The 15,270-nt window shown below is 54.4% G+C and overlaps 2 protein-coding genes across 2 annotated transcripts in view; both read left to right on the forward strand.

The window, feature by feature from the left end:
- Positions 1-746, forward strand: part of KPTN (kaptin, actin binding protein) — a 9,250-nt gene extending 8,504 nt beyond the window's left edge. Inside the window, exon 12 of the mRNA XM_032262515.1 lies at positions 361-746. Within this exon, the coding sequence (XP_032118406.1) occupies positions 361-462 (102 nt within the window). The 3' untranslated portion in view covers positions 463-746. The remainder of the gene's footprint in view (positions 1-360) is intronic.
- Positions 747-3,520: 2,774 nt separating this feature from the next.
- The window catches only part of SLC8A2 (solute carrier family 8 member A2), a 40,799-nt gene continuing 29,049 nt past the window's right edge, over positions 3,521-15,270 (forward strand). Inside the window, exons 1-2 of the mRNA XM_032262514.1 lie at positions 3,521-4,173; positions 9,734-10,424. Coding sequence (XP_032118405.1) covers positions 9,750-10,424 — 675 coding nt within the window. The 5' untranslated portion in view covers positions 3,521-4,173; positions 9,734-9,749. The remainder of the gene's footprint in view (positions 4,174-9,733; positions 10,425-15,270) is intronic.

Here is a 15,270-nt window from a genome sequence, read left to right on the forward strand (position 1 = left end):
GATTCTCCTGCCTGAGCCTCCCGAGTAGCTGGGGTGATAGGCACCGCCACCATATCCGGCTAATTTTTATATTCCTCCCATCAAATTCTAACCTCACTTCCTTACATTTGGGTCTAGACTTTGTCCCTCCTGCTAGACAACTGCTTAAGGCCACTGCCCTGTGGTCTAGCCTTCACCCCGATCACAGGCCCCTTCCCTTCCCACACACTGTGGGCTGCCCTCTGTCCTCCCACTGGGCCGAGCTCCTGGCTTTTGGAGTTGCTTCACTCCAGGCCATCCTGCCATGGTCTAATCTGCACCCCACGGTCTACCCCACACCTCTTCCTCAGCTCTATCCCCTCCTTCTCTTGTTCCCCACAGCACAGCCTCCTCCAGGCCTCAGAGCTGGTCTTGACCCGGCTTCGACATCAGGTGGAGCAGAGGAGACGTCGGCTACAGGGCTTGGAGGACGCAGGCTCTTAAGCACCCACTCACCCGCTCTTCCCGCACCCGGGGTGACTCACGGCAAACCCACCTCCAGCCGCTGCTGGGGGGTGTCCTGAAAGACTGGATGCTCTCCCCAGACCTCCCCAAGGTGGTGAATTTGTGCCCTGGGACCCCAGCTAACCCACTTCTCTCTCTGTGCCTCAATGTCCCTATTTGAAAGCGGGGATGATCCCGTCCCACCCTGTCCACTCCCGATGAGAACTGGCCACATGGTGGTTATTTATACGTCCAAAAGAACATTGTTTTCCCAGTTGTCTTGATTCTTTGGTTCAGCAAGCGTTTGGTGAGCACCTGCTGTATGCCTGGCTCTGTGTTGGATGCTGGATTCACCGAGAGGAATTAAGGGAGAGGGATTTGGGGGATAGGGAATCCAAGGCTAGACCCAGATACAGGTCGGAGGTTAGACCCCCAGGGTAGACCTGAAGAGAAAAAAATGAGACCAGCCTGACCAACATGGAGAAACCCCGTGTCTACTAAAAATGCAAAATTAGCCAGGTGTGGTGGCACATGCCTGTAATCCCAGCTACTCAGGAAGCCGAGGCAGGAGAATCGCTTGAACCCGGGAGGCAGAGTTTGTGGTGAGCGGAGATCGCACCATTGCACTCCAGCCTGGGCAAGAAGAGTAAAACTCTGTCTCAAAAAAATAAATAAAAAAGAAGTGAGCTGACACCTTAGCAGAAAGGCTGACGTTAAACTCCTGTGGAATAGACCGTAGAATGGAAGGGAAAGAGCTGAGGTTAGACCCCAGCTAGTGAACTGAGGGGAGACCCCAAATGCAGAGGGCTGAAATGAGACCCCTGTGGAAAGATCTAGATCTGAGGGTAGATCCCAGTGGAAAGGCAAGGAACTTGAGTGTTCAGAGGAGAACTTGCCGCTAGAAAGGGCTGCTACGGAAAGCAGTGGTCTGTTTGCAGTGGAGGGTCTGATGCTATACTTCCCTATGAATAATATTCAGGTTGGACCCCAGCAAAAAATTGCTGTGGCTAGACTCTGTGCAGGGGCCGTGGGTGAAACCCCAGCGGAAAGTGAGTTTAGTCCCTGGTGGGGAGCACTGAGGCAAGACCCAGGGTGAAGACCCAGGCTAGACCATGCTTGAAAGGGCTAAGTTTAGACCTAATCTAAATAGCCCTGGGGAGGCGGGGTTGGGGAACCAGGGAGTGGGAGACAAGCCTGATTTTCCCAGCCTGTGGTGATAGGAGCTCCCTTGCCTGCAGTTGTGTGTGTGTGTGTGTGATGGAGTCTCACTCTTGTGGGCGCGATCTTGGCTGACTACAACCTCCGCCTCCTGGTTCAAGTGATTCTCCTGAGTAGCTGGGATTACAAGCGTGCACCACCACACCTTGCTAAATTTTTTTGTGTTTTTACTAGAAACAGGGTTTTCATGTTGGCCAGGCTGGTCTCAAACTCCTGACCTCTGGTGATCCACCCACCTCGGCCTCCCAAAGTGCTGGGATGACAGGTGCGAGCCACTGCGCCTGGCCTCATGTGTTCTTTTCTGTATTACCGGAGAAGAAATCAGAGGCCTGTGTCTCTAGGACCAGTGGAGGGCAGGAATGATGGAAGTCTTGCCCTCCCTCGACTGCAGGCCAGGAATAGAATCTGGGTCAGCAGGGTGGGGGGATGATCATTCCTGGGCCATATCCAGGCTGGGGGCAGGGGTTGGGCGGGACACCTGTTTCCTGGGGGGTTCAGGGGAGAGGCAGTCACGTAGCCATCCTGGCCATCTGTCTGCCTCCTGCTTTGGAGGTCCACCCCGAAGTCTCACCACCGACACTGACAGGGAAGGTCCAGCCACCAGTTCCCTACCGAGCGTTTACAGGAGTGAGGAGCTCAGCAACTGCTGGCCCCCTGTGTTCACCCTCTCTCCCAGAAGCCAGGCCCAGGCGTGGGAAGTTGCAGGGAGCCGGCTCCTCTCCCTCCCCTGGCAGCAGGCCTGACGGTGTCCAGCCAGGATTGGCAGTGGGCAGGACCAGTGGCACAAGGAGGGTCCCCTCCCTCCCACTGCCTGCCTGCAGAGAAGTAGCCCTCACACCGGCTCACACTCCATCACCTCCTGTCCTGGGGGGAGTGGGATGGGTGGGTGTAGTGATGGTGTGCCCTGGAGCGGTGTGTGCTCCCCTGTGCATCCATGGCAGGGCAGGTGAGTTTGTGTCTTTGGGAGCCCAGGACACCTGCCTGGTTCTTTGCAGTTCCCTTTTTTTTTTTTTTTTTTGAGACAGAGTCTTGCTGTGTTGCCCAGGCTGGAGTGCTGTGGCACGATCTCAGCTCACTGCAATCTCCGCCTCGTGGGTTCAAGCGATTCTCCTGCCTCAGCCTCCCAAGTAGCAGGGATTACAGGCGTGCACCACCACGCCCAGCTAATTTGTGTATTTTTAGTAGAGATGGAGTTTCGCCATGTTGGCCAGGCTGGTCTTGAACTCCTGATCTCAAGTGATCAGCCTGCCTCAGCCTCCCAAAGTCCTGGGATCGCAGGCATGAGCCACCACACCCGGCCCGTGGGTCGCTTCTTGACTTGCCTCATCTTCAGCCTGAGGAATTGTGCGGTGCAGCAGTTAAGGGTGTAGAATCTGGAGCCATATTTACCACCTCGTGCCTTGGTTTCCGTGTCTGTGAATGGGGCTCATAATAGCATCTACCTCACAAGATTGGTGTAAGGGTTGATTGTGTTAACATGTGTCCTGAATGTATAAAAAACGTTTGAGCATGCCAGGTATGGTGACTCTCACCTGTAATCCTAGCGCTGTGGGAAGCCGAGGCGGTGGAAGGATTGCTTGACCCCAGGAGCTGGAGACCAGCCTGGGTAACATAGTGAGACCCTGTCTTTTAAAAAAATGGAGGGAAAAAGCCTGGCGTGGTGGTGGAGGTCACCTGTAGTCCCAGCTACTTGGGAGGCTGAGGCAGGAGCATTGCTTAAGCCCAGGGGGTTCAGGCTGCTGTGAGCCGGGATCGTGCCACTGCACTCCAGCCTGGGTGACAGAGTGAGACCCTGTCTCAAATAATAATAAAAATGTGATGGCGATGCCAGGCATGTGGTCAGGGCCGCCTGTATGCATGGCAGCGGCTGTTATGATTATTAATGGGTGTCTTTGCGGTTGTCTCCGGCCTCCTTTGTGAGGCTGTGCAGGCACAGCATGTGAATTTGGATCTGGCTCCAGCTAAAACATTCTTGCCCTCCCCCTAGTTCTGTGAGTCTGTAACTATTTGTAGCTGTTGGCCCTTGTATGGCTGGGAGACTGTGCGTGTGTGTGTGTGTGTGTGTGTGTGTTGGGGGGCGGGGGCTGCTTCTGAAACACAGGCGCGCCCTCCGTTGCTGTCCCCTGCCTCTGGTGCTGAACCCGGAGGCTGGGGAGGAGGCTCGGGCTCCCTGCTCCTCCCGCCCTGCTCCCCAGGCCCCTCCCCGGGCCTCCCCCGCCTCCCGCGCGGCCTCCCCTCTGCCCGCCTCCGCCTCCTCCCCCTCTCTCCGGCTCCTCCCCCTCCCTCCTCCCTCGCTCCCTCGCCGACTCCCCCTCCCCCGTGTCCCTCCCCTCTCCTCCTCTCCTCCCTCTATCCCCTCTCCCTCCCCTCCTCCGGGCTCTCCCTCTCAGTCTCCGGCTTTTCTCTCTCTCAATCTCTCTCTCTCCTTCGGGCGGAGTCGCCCACCACTGCCAGCCGAGCGCTGGGGGGACCTGCTCCAGGCTGTAGCTGCAGGTAAGAGACCCCATTGGTGGGGAGGTGGGGGCGTGGGAAAAGGACTGGGTTACCCCAGGCGCGGAGTGGGGGCGGCTCGGGAAGCCGGGTGCTGGTTTCCCTGGGCTGGTTTATGGAGGTGGGGGGCTGCCTGGCCCGGCACGGGTACCTTCTGTGGGGTGGGAGTGCCACCAGCCACCCCAACACCTTCAGCCCTTCTGGTTCTCGGGCGGCTGGGAAGAGGGGGGGCGCCTGGATCCTGGGGGGCGAGAACACCCCGCCCCCACCCCGTCTGGGGCACCTCCCCCCTACCCCCCTCCCGCGCTCTCCACCTCCGCCCCCGCCTTCCTGTGTCTCGGTCTCATCTTTCTGTCTCTCTGCATCTCTCAGGGATCTCTGTCTAGCAGAGTCTGGCGGCCTCTGGGAGTCCCTGTCTCTCAGCGTCTCACTCCTGTCTCCCTCTGTGTCTCTGTATCTCTGTGCCGGGGTCTGTTCTGAGTCTCTCCGGGGCTCTGTCTCTGAGTCCTGGGTTCCTCTCTGCTTTCCTCTTGCGCCATCTCTGTTCCTCTGTGTCTCTGCCTCTCCCCTGTCTCGGCTTCCCTGTGTCTCTGTCTGTCTCTTCCCATGTCCGCGTGTCTGTCTCTAGTCTCTCTCTCTCTCTCTCTCTCCCCCTTCTCCATCTCTGTCTCTGGGTGTCTCAGTCTGTTTCTCTCTCTTTCCTCTTCTCTGGCTCTCCCTGGGAACCAGCGCACCCTCCTCCCACACACCTTCGTCTCCGCCCCTGGCAGGGGAGACCTGGAGGAAGAAGACCCCCCTCCCCCGTGTCCCCCACCCCCCGCAGAGTGGGCTTCCCCCGTGCCTGGAGCCCGGCAAACTCCTCTGGCCACTTCCGCAGGGCTCCCCACTCTCTCCGTTCCTCCCAGCCGGCACCCCCCCCAGCCCTCCCCCGAACTGAGCCCACCCCCCCGCCACCCCGCGCCTGAAGCCCCGTCCTAGCAGTTTAACCAGGATCCTTTTGAGTAGAGACGACACCAGACCTCCCTTCAGTCCAGCCTCACCGTTCCTCCTCGCATAACTGGACCGGTCCTTCCTACCGTCCAGCTTCCATACCTCTTGCTGTTTGTCCAGCTCTTCATTCATTCATTCTTTTTGGTAATGGCTGAGTGCCTTTCCTGCTCCGGTCAGCAGGCACTGCGTACTGGGTCAGGCGGGGCCAGTCCTTCTTGCGGTCTCACTTCCATCTCTTTCCTGGCGTGCCAACCTCACACCTGTCTCAGTGGGGGTGGATCTCAAAAGCTTCTCCACCACCACTTGGGGGGCCACTGAGGCGGCCCTGGCCAATATACTGTCTGCTTTCTGTGAGAGAAGAGGGCCCTGAAGAAGGTGGGCGAGAGTGAGCAATGAGGAAAATGTATGAAGCTCTACCTGGAGCCCTGGTGTGCGTGCATGTGTGTGTGTGTGTGTGTGTGTGTGTGTGTGAGAGTGTGTGTCCCTGGTTGCAGGTGAGGTCCCAGCCCTGTGTGACAGTGCCCGTAGGGGGCTTCAGATGGCTTTAAAGAGCACTAGGTTAAGAGCCCTGCTCCTCCGATGGACCTCAGTTTACCTATTATAAGTGTATCACAGCCCCAAGCGCTCAAGCTCTGGTGTGGTCCCCACACCAGACCATTTTGAGGTAGTGGGCTCACGCGGGGGCAGTAAGTGTGCATGTTTAGAAGAAGTCTTAGTCCCCACCTCAGTCCTGCAAGGGCCAGCACCCCAACACAGGCACAGTCAGGTGACTAACCTGCCTCCGTCCAGCGGTGGGGTGGCAGCGTGAGGGACATGCAAGAGAGGGCTTACCTGGCATGCCAGACTGCACCCACCGCCAGGGAGGCAGCCCAGCTCTTCTGACCAAGGACCCACATGGTGGAATGGGGTGCTCACCGCTGACCCAGCTGGCCGAGAGCCCTTGAGGCAGGGGAGAAATGGCCCTGGGAGCCGGTACCTGCCATCTGCCCTCCCCGCTCCCACCCTGGACTCCACCTGATCCTTTTGCCCCTAGATTCTAAAACCAGATTGGATTTCAGGGCTGCTGGTGAGTGGATAGGCAGAGGCAGGAGCCAGGAGCACAGGAGCCCATGGTCCCCAGTGACAGGGCTCAGACCTCTTGGTCATTCATTTCACAAATATTTATCTAGTGCTTTCTCTCTCCGACCGCTCCTCCCCCGAGGCTCCAGGGAGAAGAAACCAGGTTTTGCAGGAAAAAGGGTTTGCACTAGGCTGTGCTTGACCCAGCCCCCTAGGCTAGGAGGGTGGACATGGGAACCCCCATCACCTGGCCCTGATCTCGCTGGAGGACTGCAGCCAGAGGGACAGACAGGTGGTTAAACCCGAGGGAGGACTTCCCAGGCTGAGGCTCCCTCCAGAGAGAGCGGGATTTGGTTCGATGCTTTAGAAGAATTCTCTACTCCCGCTGGCCCCTGTTTGGAGATGGGAGCATGAGTCTTTGCTGTGGATCCTGGTGGGCTTGTAATTATGCCTAAGTTGCTGCTAATTAGGGGGCTGCTAATTAGACATATCATTAGGGGGCCTTGCCGAGGGGGCTAATTGTGCGGTGGCCCTTTAAGAATCACCCCTCTCCCCCGCCCTTGCACACACACGCGCGCGCGCACACACACACACACTGGCACTCAGGCATTTTCCTCGCTTGCTCTCTCCTTCTTGGGAAGTTCTGCCAACATGCTGCCTCCCTCCCCCAGAGGAGCCAGCTCCCAGCCCGTGGGTACGTGGGTGTGAGTTGGGGACAGGCTGTGGGTTAGACTCACAGAAGAACTTTTCAGGCAAGTGAAAGTCCCTAGGAGAAGAGGCTGGTGGCAGAGGGGTCTGGGAGGGTGGAGGCTCCCAGGACACCTCCCTTCTTCTCTCCCTCCCTCCTGTTTTGATGCTGGGTTACCATGGCAACGTGAGGGCGGGTCAGAGGTGCTCAGAGTCAGGACCATTCCTGGAGAGGCGACCTGGGACCAGAGTGGGTGCTGCTTCTGTAACCTCTTTGTGCCTTGGTCCTCTCACCTGTGGAGTGGAGGGGTGCTCCCCAAAGGGGGAGGGCGTCATTTTGGATAGGGTGTTTGGGGAAGGTGACATCAGAGTGGAAACCTGAAAGGGAGGAGGGAGCAAGGCTAGTGGATTTGTGGAAAAGAGTGGGCCGGGCACGGTGGCACGCGCCTGTGATCCCAGCACTTTGGGAGGCCAAGGCAGGAGGAGCGCTTGAACCCAGGAGTTCAAGAACAGCCTGACAGTCTGGGCAACAGAGACTCCCAGCTCTACAAAAAATTCGCTGGGCATGGTGGTGCTGCATGCCTGCAGTTCCAGCACCTTGGGAGGCTGAGGAGGGAGGATCTCTTGAGCCCTGGAGGTCGAGGCTGCAGTGAGCTGTGATCGCGCCACTGCATTCTGGTCTGGGTGACAGAGTAAGACCCTGTCTCAAAAATACATAGAGAGAGAGCAGTGTGTCCGAGGAAGGGGGAACAGTGGGTGCCAGGGCTCCAAGGCAGAAGCTTGTCTGGCGAGGCTGAGGAGCAGAGGGGAGGAGACGGTGGCAGAGGTGGACTGGGTGAGGCGGGGAGTGCAGGAAAACAGGCCAGAAAGGCATTCGGGCCAGGTGGTGCAGGGCCTCACGGGTCCTGGAGAACGTTGCCACTCTGAGTGATATGGGAGCCATGGAGGGTTCTGAACAGCGGAGGGAGGATGTGAGCTGATTTGTGGGCTTTTTATTGTTAGGGGTTTTTGTTGTTGTTGATACCGAGTCTTGCTCTTTCACCCAGGCTGGAGTGCAGTGGCGCGATCTCGGCTCACCGCAACCTCCACCTCCCCGGTTCAAGCGATTCTCCTGCCTCAGCCTCCTGAGTAGCTGGGATTACAGGCACACGCCACCACGCCCAGCTAATTGTTTGTATTTTTAGTAGAGACAGGGTTTCACCAGGTTGGTCAGGCTGGTCAGGCTGGTCTCAAACTCCTGACCTCGTGATCCATTCACCTCAGCCTCACAAAGTGTTGGGATTACAGGCATGAGCCACCGTTAGTTTTGTTTGTGAGACAGAATCTGCTTCTGTCGCCCAGGCTGGAGTGCAGTAGCACGATCTTGGCTCACTGTAACCTTCACCTCCCCGGCTCAAGTGATTCTCATTCCTCAGCCTCCCCGGCAGCTGGGACTACAGGCACACACCACCACGCCTGGCTAATATTTTTTTAAATTTTATTTTTAGTAGAGAGGGGGTTTCATCATGTTGCCCAGGCTGGTCTCAAACTCCTGACCTCAAGTGATCCACCCGCCTCAGCCTCTCAAAGTGCTGAGATTACAGGTGTGAGCCACCGTGTCTGGCAATTTGTATTTTAAAAGGAAACCCAGATAAGACACGGGAATAGCCCCTGAAACCCAGCACCAGGGGCAGGGAGAGAAATAATGAAACAGTAGGGCCCCCACACCCCACTATTGGGACAGAAAGCCCAGCACAGGACCTTGGATGCCACAGCCCCTAAGGAACTGTGAAACTTACAAAGCCTGGGAAAAAGCCCAGGTCAGACACAGGAATGCTGGAGAAACTGATGCCTCCTGCCACCTTGGGGAGGGACATGAATGAGACCCTCCAGAAGCCCCTCCCCAGCCCCACTTGAAACAGACAGACACATACCCCAACACCGCCACAGCCCAAATCCTGAGCAAGAACTCTCAAAGGGCCCAGCTGGAGACTGTTAGAATCTCCTCCAAACCCAGGGCACCTGCTCCCTGCCTCCCACAGTGAATTTTACAGTCTGTGTGCTTTTCTTCCTGGCTCCATTCAGCCACTGTGATATCTGTGAGATTCATCCGTGTGGCGGGTGCAGCAGCAAATAGTTCACTCCCTTTTCAGTGCTCTATAATATTCCACTGGGTGATTCCTCCAAATGTATTTCTCCATTTTACTGCTGCTAGGCCTCTGGGTTGTTTCAAGATTGATGCTATTGGCTGGGCGTGGTGGCTTACATCTGTTATCCCAGCCCTTTGGGAGGCCGAGGTAGGCGAATCACAAGATCAGGAGTTTGAGACCAGCCTGGCCAACATGGTGAAACCCCATCTCTACTAAAGATACAAAAATTAGCTGGGCGTGGTGGCAGGTGCCCATAATCCCAGCTACTCAGGAGGCTGAGGCAGGAGAATCACTTGAACCTGGAAGGCGGAAGCTGCAGTGAGCCAAGATCACACCACTGCACTCCAGCCTGGTAGACAGTATGAGACTGTCTCAAAAGAATAAAGTAAAATAAAGATTGACGCTATTATAAATAAAGCCGCTCTGAACATTCCTTTTTTTTGTTTTGTTTTTGAGATGAAGTCTCACTCTGCCGCCCAGGCTGGCATACGGTAGTGTCATCTCAGCTCACTGTCTCTCTCTGGGTCTGTCCCGAAGTCTGTGTGTCTCTCTGTGTCTCTGTCACCCTCTGTCCCCATCCTCCCTCCACTGGTCCTCAGCTTCTTCCCCAACCCTCCTCCCCCAATGAACTTTGACCTTTATGTGACAGAAAGGGGTTTGTTCCCCTCACCCAGACCTCCTCCTCCTCTCCCCCATAGGACCCCACCGCCCCCCATGGCTCCCCTGGCCTTGGTGGGGGTCGCACTCCTCCTGGCGGCTCCCCCATGCTCCGGGGCAGCCACCCCAACCCCCTCCCTGCCGCCTCCCCCGGCCAATGACAGCGACACCAGCACAGGGGGCTGCCAGGGCTCCTACCGCTGCCAGCCGGGGGTGCTGCTGCCCGTGTGGGAGCCCGACGACCCATCTCTGGGTGACAAGGCGGCACGGGCAGTGGTCTACTTCGTGGCCATGGTCTACATGTTCCTGGGCGTGTCCATCATTGCCGACCGCTTCATGGCGGCCATCGAGGTCATCACGTCGAAGGAGAAGGAGATCACCATCACCAAGGCCAACGGCGAGACCAGCGTGGGCACCGTTCGCATCTGGAATGAGACAGTGTCCAACCTCACGCTCATGGCCCTGGGCTCCTCCGCCCCCGAGATCCTGCTGTCCGTCATCGAGGTCTGCGGCCACAACTTCCAGGCAGGCGAGCTGGGCCCGGGCACCATCGTGGGTAGCGCTGCCTTCAACATGTTTGTGGTCATCGCCGTCTGCATCTACGTCATCCCAGCCGGCGAGAGCCGCAAGATCAAGCACCTGAGAGTCTTTTTCGTCACTGCCTCTTGGAGCATCTTCGCCTACGTCTGGCTTTATCTCATCCTCGCTGTTTTCTCCCCGGGGGTGGTCCAGGTGAGCAAAGACCCATGGATGCTTCCTTGGTGCATGTGTGTCTGCAGCATTCAGAGAGGTGGCTCTTGGTTTGGAATGTGGATTGGTGTGTTTGCAGAAATGCACGCTGCCATCCGAGAGGGCCACCAGGTAGGTTGTGCAGGTCACAGGCTGCACAAGGGGATTGAGCCAAAACGGGGCAAGTCCTGCCGGAGGGGCTGGAGTCCTGCTGATGCTGCTCAGCCATATCTGTGGAGGGTGCATTTATTTGCCCAGAGGAGGGCACTGTTTTGCACTTAATAACAGTAGGCTCATGGGCCGGGCGCTGTGATTCATGCTCATAATCCCAGCACTTTGGGTGGCCAAGGTGGGCAGATCTAGAGGTCAGGAGTTCGAGACCATCCTGACTAACATAGTGAAACCGCATCTCTCCTAAAAATACAAAAAATTAGCTGGGCGTGGTGGCGCGCGCTTGTAGTCCCAGCTACTCAGGAGGCTGAGGCAGGAGAATTGCTTGAACCCTGGAGGCAGAGGTTGCGGTGAGCCGAGATCACGCCACTGCATTGCCGCCTGGGCAACAGAGCGAGACTCCGTCCCAAAAAGATAAATAAATAAATAACAGTATGCTTATTTGGAAAGGGTACCTTTGAGCTCCCACAAGGGTGTTGCATGTGCTGACAGAGCCCCTGTGATCTGTGCAGTGCATGCTAGGTGTGTTCACATGCTTCCCTACGCTCCCTACCTTTTGCATAATTTATTCCCGCTTTTGCAGGAAGACATCCTCTATTCGCATAATTCATACCACCCTTGTCTTATAATCCAGCCTTGTGTTTTCTGACATTGCTAATTGACTTGAGTAACTTGGTGCGGTTTGCATCATTTATCCCTGGGCTCGCCTAGATACATACCCACATCTGCATAATTTAGCTATTTGCCAGATATGTAATCATCGTTTGCATCATTCATTCATTATTCATCGTCAATTTCTGATGTTGGGATAATTTATGCCACTTCAGTGTAATGTATACTCCATCCAACCCAACGTCGATGTAAGCCCGGTGGCCGCTTTGCATAATTTATTCCAGTCTCGAGACAAAATTTAGACCCACAGCTGCATAATTTACACCTGTATTCCCATAATCATTAGCCTTTCTCTCGCCCCTGCCTTCACCTGCATACTATGTAGCCTTCCTCGACATCGTTTGCCTGAAGTATTTCCCACAGCCCCATGACTGCCTCCTCTATTTGCATAATTTATTTATGGGCCTGGCCTAATTCAGTCACACACATGCATAATTTATTTGCGGGTGTCCAGGACTCATTCACACATGTGTGTAATCTATTTTTGCCTATCTGTCAGGTTTCTTCCCAGGAAGGATCTGAAGCTAGAGACAGAAAATTGCTTTGTGGATTTTGTATGAAGGAGGAGGATATATAAGGGAGGGATCAGAAGCCACAGTGAGGAGAGGAGAGACAGTGACACCAGAAGACAGGGCTCAGAAAGAGGAGAAAGAGGAGAGACATTCCCATCTGCCACGGTGGACAGTGTGCAGAGATAGATCATACAGTCTTAGGTGCTGTTAAAATGAATGGTGTCCTGACTTTGGCTTTCAAAAAGGCCTTTGAGGCCAGGTGTGGTGGCTCACGCCTGTAATCCCAGCACTTTGAGAGGTCGAGGCAGGCATATCACTTGAGGTCAGGAGTTCGAGACCAGCCTGGCCAACATGGTGAAACCCCATCTCTAGTAAAAATACAAAAATTAGCTGGGCGTGGTGGTGTGCGCCTGTAGTCCCAGCTACTTGGGAGGCTGAGGCAGGAGAATCGCTTGAACCTGGGAGGAGGTGGGGGTTGCATTGAGCCGAGATGGTCCCACCACACTCCAGCCTGGGTGACAGAGCGACACTCCAGGAAAGTAAAAGAAAAAAAAGGAAAAGGAAAAAAAGAAAAGAAAGAAGGAAAGAAAGAAAGGGAGAGAAAGGAGGGAAGGAAAGAGAAAGAGGGAAAGAGAAAGAAAGGTATCAGAATCCGCAGATACTTTGTTACATCCCCTTAATTTCTGCTGATGTGAAATTCTTAGGCAATGGAAGAGAGATCTTCTAGCCTCAGAGTTTGGTCCATGCACCTGAAGCCAGAGATCCAGGTTCAGACCCCGCCTCTGCCCTGACTGTGTGACCTAGAGCAGGTTCCTTACCTTCTCCATGCCTCAGTTTCCCCTCCTGTAAAACGGGGATCATGAGAGTGCTGACTGCTTAGCGCTGCCATGAGGATTCACTCAATTGCTCTGTGTGGAAAGACTTAGAACAGTGTGCCTGGAACAGAGGGAATGTTTGCTCTTCATTAACAAACTGGCCTATGCGTTTGCTTCCCAAAACTCCAGTATAATGTCCAAGCTGTTTTACAAAGAAAAGATTTCTTTTTCTTTCTTTTTTTTTTTTTGAGATGGAGTCTTGCTCTGTCAGCCAGGCTGGAGTGCAGTGGCGTGATCTTGGCTCACTGCAATCTCTGCCTCCTGGGTTCAAGCGTCCTGCCTCAGCCTCCTGAGTAGCTGGGACTACAGGTGCCTGCGAGAATGCCCAGCTAATTGTTGTATTTTTAGTAGAGACGGAGTTTTGCCATGTTGGCCAGGCTGGTCTCAAACTCCCAACCTCAAGCCTCAGCCTCCCAAAGTGCTGGGATTGCAGACATGAGCCACTGTGCCCAGCCTAAAGAAAAGGTTTCTAGCAGAACAATCTGCATTTCCAGGTGCAAATGCTTCATCACAACTACCTCAAGACGAGGGAGCCAGATGCAGGTACCTATTTATAATGAAGAAGCTGGGCTTCAGAGAAAGAAAAAGGTCAGAAACCATTTCATGCAAGAAGTCTAGGCAGAGGGGCGGGTAGTCACGAGATTTAAAACAAGTGTATTTGGAGTATGTGAAACCATACAGGAAAATACTTCATATAAAATATACATAAGGCTGGGCGCGGTGGCTCACACCCGTAATCCCAGCGCTTTGGGAGGCCAAGGCAGTGGATCACTTGAACCCAGGAGTTCAAGACCAGCCTGGGCAACATGGTGAAACCTAGTCTCTACAAAAAATACAAAAATTAGCCTGGAGTGGTGGGCCTGCCTGTAGTCCCAGCTACTCAGGAAACTGAGGCAGAAAGATGGCTTGAACCTGGGAGGTGGAGGTTGCAGGGAGCCAAGGTGGCATCACTGCGCTCCAGCCTGGGTGACAGAACCAGACCCTGTCTCAAAAAATTAGAAAATTGGCTGGGCATGGTGGCTCATGCCTGTAATCCCAGCACTTTGGGAGGCTGAGGCGGGAGGATCACCCAAGGTCATAAGTTCAAAACCAACCTGACTAACATGGTGAAACTCCCATCTACTAAAAATGCACCTGTAATTCTAGCTACTTGGGGGCTGAGACAGGAGAATCACTTGATCCTGGGAGGTAGAGGTTGCAGTGAGCTGAGATCAGGCCATTGCACTCCAGCCTGGGTGACAGAGTGAGACTCTGTCTCAAAAAAAAAAAAAAAAGAAATTAAAAAAAGCTATACATAGGCTAGGTGCAATGGCTCATGCCTGTAATCCCAGCACTTTGGGAGGCTGAGGTGAGCGGATCACCTGAGGTCAGGAGTTTGAGACCAGACTGACTAACATGGAGAAACCCCATCTCTACTAAAACTACAAAATTAGCTGGGCATAGTGGTGCATGCCTGTGATCCCAGCTACTCGGGAGGCTGAGGCAGGGGAATCACTTGAACCTGGGAGGCGGAGGTTGCAGTGAGCCGAGATCGCACCATTGCACTCCAGCCTGGGTAACGAGAGCAAAACTGTCTCCAAAAAAAAAAAAAAAAAAAGATACACAAAAAACAGAGTTAAAAATTCTAACTGTCATCAACAGGGTTTTCACGGATAAGAACGTTAGTGGCAGATTCTGAAATGCGCCGGCATATGGGACATTTTTCTATTGTGTGGGACCGTTCCATTAGTCACTGGATGTCATCAGGCCATGAAAGGCCACCCATGTCCCCCTCCCCAGTTATGACAGAAACCCATAAACGCCCTCAGATTTCCAATACTCTATCTCAGGGGTGCGCCTGCTCCACTGAGACCTGAAAATGTCACAGTGCCTTCCCAGGCTGGGCACACTCCCAGTGGGCGTTCTAGAAAGACATTGCGAATCGGCCAGAAACACGTTTTATTTACCTGTGGGAGGAAGGAAAATCTTAGGGGTTTGGGATTGTCTTCTGATGAATAGAGACTCCCTTGCAATATACATAGTGGTAGGTTCAATTAATACAAGGGAGAGAGTTCATTTCACAGCTTGCACTGAACATTCAGCTTCTTTTCCCAAATCTGCCTGTTGGCTTCATGCAGTTTTACTATGTGTAAGACTTGCCTGTCCTCTGAGGCGTCAGTAAACACAGCGATGGCGGGGTGTGGCCACTGCAGCTTAGATACTTTTCCTGCCAGGCTCATTTTTAAGATACTTCGGGGCCTTCTTTTTTTTTGAGGACGGAGTCTTTTTTTTTTCAAGACAGAAGTTCGCTCTGTCCCCCAGGCTGGCGTGCAGTGGCGCGATCTCAGCTCACTGCAACCTCTGCCTCCCAGATTCAAGCTATTCTTCTGCTTCAGCCTCCCGAGTAGCTGGGATGACAGGCGCACACCACCATGCCTGGATAATTTTTGTATTTTTAGTAGAGATGGTTTTGCCGTGTTGGCCAGGCTGGTCTCAAATTCTTGAGCTCAAGAGCCCCGCCTGCCTCGGCCTCCCAAAGAGCTGGGGTTACAGGCATGAGCCACCGCGCCTGGCTTTGGGGCTTTCGGATTGTAAACACTCTTTACTCTTTTTTTTTTTTTTTTTTTTTTTTTTTTTTTT

The sequence above is a fragment of the Sapajus apella genome, unplaced genomic scaffold (assembly GCF_009761245.1).
Source record: "Sapajus apella isolate SASKATOON/1434 unplaced genomic scaffold, GSC_monkey_1.0 scaffold130, whole genome shotgun sequence".
NCBI classification, from domain to species: Eukaryota; Metazoa; Chordata; class Mammalia; order Primates; family Cebidae; genus Sapajus; species Sapajus apella.